A 6,323-nucleotide genomic window follows, 5' to 3' on the forward strand; every position below is an offset into this window, starting at 1 on the left:
AAATAAATTTATTTATTTATTTTTTTCAGTGGCCCTAATCCTCTTCCGTAGGATTGGGAAGAGAAAACAGATTTTGTGTGTTGCTTTTTGGAAAGAAAACATGTCAGAAGGCGTTTAGTTCCTTGTGCATCATAAATTTGACAAGCAAATAATATGTTAATCTGGGCGCCGCTCCTGTTTGCATCCTGGAAATCCTGCAGCTGCCGGCTGCTTTGCTTGTTCTCAGGCTTCAGTGGTGTTGTGGAAAATAAAGGAGCTGCCTTTTCCTCGGTGCGGGTTCGTCTGTTTATCTTAAGGTGGGGCGTTTCTGTCCAGGTGCGCAGCCCCGATCCGCTCAGGTACAAAGGATGAAGCGTCCCGCTGGATCCTGAAGCCTCTTTCCGCTCCGATAATCCCACCATGGACCCGATCAAGCTCATCGGAACCTGCCTGCCCTTTTTCCTCCTCGCCGTGGCCTTTGACATCCTTGGCCTGGTTCTGCTTTTCGTCGGGATCTTCGGCGACCTGCGGCTTGAGGGGACCTTCTATGGCGACTTCTTGATCTACACGGGCTCCCTGATCATCTTCGCCAGCCTGGCCTGTTGGCTCATGTGGTACGTGGGCAACATTCGGGTGTCGGAGTATGACGGGGCGAGGAGGACCAGCATCGTGGAGCTGGCCAGGAAAATATCGGAGAGGTTGAGCCAGAAGCTGAAAGGGGAGGACTGCGTCAAGTGCGTCGTGGAGGATGAGAACCTCAGCCAGATGGGGACTCCTCCACTGAAACCTGGCAGGGTGACGTGGGGGAAATCCACGGCCTATTCCAACGAGGGCTATGACAGCTACATGGACCCCCCCACTCCAGACTCCACGGACCCCCCCTCTGTAGAGCAGTCGGTGGACTGACAGACCAAAACACTCTGCTTCCATGTTTGCATTTAGCTGCTCTTATAGGATCTATCCTCAGCTTCATATGAAGGAAGAAGCGTTGGATTCAACTAATATATGTTGACTTTATAAGATGCATTTCTTAGAAAATGACTGAAGATGGTCTCTAAGTCAAGCATGCATGTCTATGATTATATTCATGAAGCTTAAAGGTGTCCAAGGTTTCATCAATGTCTCATGTTTAACAGAAATAGGAGAAAATGTGCAGTTTTGGTTCATTATTTCAAATAATCCTTTAAAAGGAAATCTCACTTGAACTTTTATAGGATAAAGTAATATATATTTAGTCTTTTTTCATGTTATTTAATCACTTATGATGGTGAACCTGATATTGGTGCAGGCTTTTCTCATCTAAGATTATGTTTGTTGCACTTTTACATGTTGCTTTAAAAACCCTGTTAAAGTTAAACAGACAGAGATTGAAGATCTAACTGCAGCTTTATTTAAAGTGACTCAGCCTACAAAAGATTAAGGTGATGGTTAGGAGGCTTTGCTATCTCTAAGACTAAAGACCAGTAGAAATGTGCACAAAGAACGACAGCGATTAATGAATGCTGATTCCAATTCTGTCCTGTCATTAATTTAAAATAATAGAAAAGGACGTATTACTGTGAAAATGTAAACAGGAAGAGTTTTTCAGTCCTAAATTAATTTGCCTTTTAGATGATTTTATGATCGTTCAGCTCAGAAATAAACATCTTGGATGAGCACTGAATGTAAATTGGTCGAGTGAAGGAAATTTTTGGTTAAATGGTCAAATTTAGATAAACTAGACATTTCTTTTCAAGCAGTTTTGTGATTTATTTTTCATTATTTATTCTATCAGTTTTTTTTGTTGTTATTTTAGCATTGACATTTCAACTCATTTCAGGTGAAAGATGTGTGATTGTTTTATTTCTCTGTAAGCTGCTTTCTTATTCTGGTAATGTGCGGGTACAGATTGTGTGGTTCGGCTGTAAACATAAAATAATGGTTTCATTTAGACGGACGGGTAAAAGAAGTGGTTCGAACTCTGTAATAATATGTTGTCAAATTGATAGAATGAAATTCTATTTACAAAATATAAAGTCTGACGTTTCATTGTAAAAGCAGTCTTGTTTTCAATGGGTGGGTGTTACATGACACAGAAAAGGCAAGTCATGTTTCCTGTTTGGTCGCAGCAACAGACACTCTGGTCCAACTGGTTTGACTTCTCAGAGCACTTTTGTTTGTTGTGGTATAAAAATCCTCCACTGAGTCCTGCTGACCGTATGGGGGGGGTAATCTATGAAACAATAGCTAAGAGTTGAGGTGTGTACATAAAGGGAAAAAAACTGTAAAAAGAAAAAAAAAACTTCTGACTGAAGGTAACAGCGCAAATATCAGCTCTTTTCTTCTCTGAAAAGTCATATTTTCAGTCCAACGCCGTTGTTGCAGTAAATATATCCTCGTTCATCTCTGATATGTCGCTTCCTATAACAGAAGTATGAGTGAAAAAGGCCTGAGGATGGATAGTGGCGGTTGGACTGGCCAAACAACGGCTGGGTGGATAACCAACCATTTGGTTCATTTCCTCTTTCTGATGTCCCCCAAGCAGCAGGCATCCATTCTACTGGGATGAACTGATAGTGACTAATTAAAAAGTCTCAAACTAAATAACATTTATTGACAGGAAGTTAATTCTCCCCAAAAGAGAATATTTTCAGTTTTTTTTTTATATGCCCTGTTTAGATTAATTGCACATTCCGGAGCTGGAACTAAATTAGCCTAAACAAATGTGCATAAATCTGTTCCTCTTCTCTCAGACAATGGGTCGTTGGTTTACAACGATGACATTAAGAGATGAAAAACAAGTCTGGCCTGCAGGAATGAAACTGGACTTTCAGCTGGGAAGTCCAACCCATAGATGTGGCAGGTTCCCTACCGGTCCTACCACCCAGTCCTCAGCTATGAGAGAAATGTAAGGCGTGCTTTCAATGAATAACAATGTTCCTTAAGACCAGAAAAGCATTTTTCTCAAGAGACCGGCTCTCAGTCTTGTCGCTCCGCCATCCGACATCCAGCCGTCTGAGCCACCAGGCCCACCATGGAGCAGGGAAAGTGCACCAGTTTCTTCATAGGTCTGGCCATCTTTTTGGACATCGTGGGCCTCCTCCTGCTCCTCATCGGGATCTTTGCTCCGCTGCCTTACTGGGACTTTTTTGTTCTCTCTGGGCCGCTGCTCATCTTCCTCAGCCTGGTTCTGTGGATATTCTGGTACCTCGGGAATCTCACTGTGTCGGAGGAGGAGCTCAACCTCCGCAAACCGGACATATTGTGATGACCCTGGATGGTCCCAGTTTGGATGAGGGAAGATTGGGTCAAATCGGGGTTGCTTTAAAAGCCTGCCACCTCACGATGAGGAGAGGAAGGATGGATCATAATGAGGCACCCTGAATGCCATCTTCCTGCAGCCTCATTACAGGATGTGTGATAAACCCCCGGAGGAGCCGCTACTAGTCGGCCTGAAACTGGACCGCTGAGATTCTCAGACACTGGTGGAGAGGAAATGACTTTCATTGCACTTTTACTTGAAGAAGCTTTAAAGAACTGATGTGAACTGGATGATAAATTCTGTCATTTTGATCCAAATGTTGTGAATTTATATTTAAATGTCAGCACATCTTTGCACGTTAATGTATGAAGGACAATCTTCTGAAATAGGGAACTAAAAATGCTTTTAAAATGACTTCTGTCTTCTTCGTGATGCTTTTCTCAAACTAAACAGGCCGAACCGGATCCGTAGCTTCTTTTGTTGAGCTTGTTTTAGTAAGACGAACACGTCAGAGAGCATTTAGATCTACGTAGGTACAGATCAAATTAACACCCTCTGAGCATCTCATTTTATTTGACCTTAAAATTATTTATTTGCTGTTTTTGTTGCTCTGTTAAATTATATTCAGCTTACATCTATAGAGATGTTTTTTTTTTTCTAACAAGGAGCAGAAGTTTTAATTTATTTCATTTTTTCTCAAATGACAAAAAGAAGAAAAAAGAAAGATTGCATCTAACCTGACTCTGTCTGTAAATCCGTTTCCCTTTAAAGGAAGAAATGGTTGAGTTAAATTAAAAAACTTTAAAAAAAAACTTTAAAAAAACTAGTTAGATCAGGTTTTTCCAGAAGCTCGATGTTTGCCTGCTTTGTTCTACAAACTGGTTTTGATTTGTGTTCGAGATGCAACCAAGTGTGTCCAGATCTTATTCACCAAGCTGCTTATTTTATTGTTGAATTTGATTCTAGCTCCTCTTAAATATGGAATCCATACTTCTAGAAAATAAAAAAAATGTATTTAAGGGCCTCATCTTGACTATCCATCTTGTTGCAGCAGCCAAGCAGCTCATTCTAGCCTCGTCGTACCATAACACATGTCTTGTCTATGTTGGTAGCTGCATAATTCAGTCCAGATTGAGCATTCTGAGTTTATTTCTTGTTTGTCACCGTTTTAGATATAAACCTGACTTCAGTGTTTCTTTCATAGCAGCTTAAAGGCTTTGCAGTTTCTGTGTTTTCTTTTTTTAAATGAACCCTTTGGATCAAAAACAGTATATTGACCACAACACACATTGAACCTGTAGGATTACCTTCCCAAAGCTACAACCATGTCTGATTTTCTTTCAGTATAGTTAGATAACACCATAAACTCTTTAAATTAGAGATTTTGTTAGCTTGAAAATCATACACACTGCAAAAACAACCTGGAAATAAGTAAAAAGAATTCTTAAATTAAGTATATTTACCCTTAATTTAAGAAAGTAAATAAGATGATTTTCCAATTGAATTATTATTTATACTATTAAAATAAGATAATTAGATAATATGCACTTCGAATGAGACAATGCAATTGTTATTCCTTATCTTAAGTTTAAATTTATTGGAAATGGGCTCGCTTACCTCCTCAATTCAAGACAAAATGCACTTATTTTAAGAGAAAATGACTTACTTTGGTTACATTATTTCAGCATGGTGAGGAGCAGCTTGCTAGCATATGTTAATATAACTTTAAACCTGTATTGGTCAAAAAAAACTATTGCTTCCAGTTCCTGTTTTTTTAGAAATCATAGAATGCATGTTCCATTAAATCGTTCCAACAGAGAAAAGGAAGATCTCAGATCTATAATAAAAGGCTTTTAAATTAATACGACATTCAACGATGAGTGCATCTAAACGTCTGACAGGAATATTGTGTTTATAAGGAGAGAACAAAGACAATCCAGCATCTAACTGAAGGGTTTGGCCAATTAAGCACCACTAAGAGAAGTGGTTCAGTGTGAGCACCATGAAAGTCAACAGGGAGACTGAAACTGATACTCCTCCTCCATGCTGAGATCTTCCCAGCCTTAATCAGCACTCAAGGCTCCATTAGCTCCTCCACAGATGGGGGAAGTATTATTAATGCATCCATTTGGTTCCTTCTCCTGAGAGAGGAAGTTTAGAAGAGGAATAATGGACCTCTCTATGCAGAGAGCTCCTTCTCCCTGCTGTTCAGTCCATCGTCTCCCACAGGATGTCCCTCCCTCTGAGCTTGCATTGATTCTATGTGTCGTTGCAAATCTTAATCACAACTGTACACAACTGCCGCTCTCGTGAGAGACTCAGATCACAAGAGGCTTCTCTGCAAACAATGAGGCTCCAATTTCCACACCGCCCTGTTGGCAAAGCATGATGAAGCATATACTTGCCGGATCCCAATGGTGTGGTCGGGGAGAGGTTTGCACTAACGGGGGAGAGAGCAATTAGTGGTGGCCACTCTTCCTGGACTAGGAGGGAAATTAGATTAGCTGTCACCAAGCGGCAGGGTGAAAAAGAAATGAACAACAAAATGAAATTAGTATAATTTTTTTGGGAGGGGTATTTCTCTTTGAAGTAACAGAACTACTCTTAATGTCCCTTCTTACTTAATGATTGCTATCTTATCAAATAATTCCTGTGTTGAAATCTACAAGCAGTTGGCAATGAAGCCAGCTCACATAACCTACATACTTTATTAAGATTATAATTGAACATTTCAGCTCCAAGTTCTGAAACCTTTTTTTTTTCTACACCTTCTCTAATTCAGCCTAAAAGCTTTAAAATATGCTGACTTCATCATATCATCTTAAAGCCTCAGAGGTTGAGGACAGATAAATGTCTCCCTCTAGTGGTTAATGTTTGCAACTTAGAATCGACCTTTTTCTCAACTTCATATGTAAAAAAAAGGAAGATAAATGATGTCAGTTTAAATAAGAAAGGCCAACTGTAAAATGTGTTTTTCTTTCTTTCTGTCACAACAAAGAAAAGCCTGAGGAGCCTTCAAATTTAATTCATGGATGGATGGATGGATGGATGGATGGATGGATGGATGGATGGATGGATGGATGGATGGATGGATGGATGGATG

The 6,323-nt window shown here is 40.0% G+C and overlaps 1 protein-coding gene across 1 annotated transcript; it reads left to right on the forward strand.

Moving 5' to 3' along the window:
* Window positions 1-184: 184 nt before the first annotated feature.
* LOC107091754 (transmembrane protein 238-like) lies at window positions 185-4,165 on the forward strand. Its single transcript, XM_015385892.1, has one exon. The coding sequence runs from the start codon at window positions 400-402 to the stop codon at window positions 883-885; it is 486 nt and encodes a 161-aa protein (XP_015241378.1). The 5' UTR covers window positions 185-399; the 3' UTR covers window positions 886-4,165.
* The last annotated feature ends 2,158 nt before the right edge of the window (window positions 4,166-6,323 follow it).

Source organism: Cyprinodon variegatus, unplaced genomic scaffold (assembly GCF_000732505.1).
Source record: "Cyprinodon variegatus isolate N-32 unplaced genomic scaffold, C_variegatus-1.0 Scaffold351, whole genome shotgun sequence".
In the NCBI taxonomy this organism is placed as follows: Eukaryota; Metazoa; Chordata; class Actinopteri; order Cyprinodontiformes; family Cyprinodontidae; genus Cyprinodon; species Cyprinodon variegatus.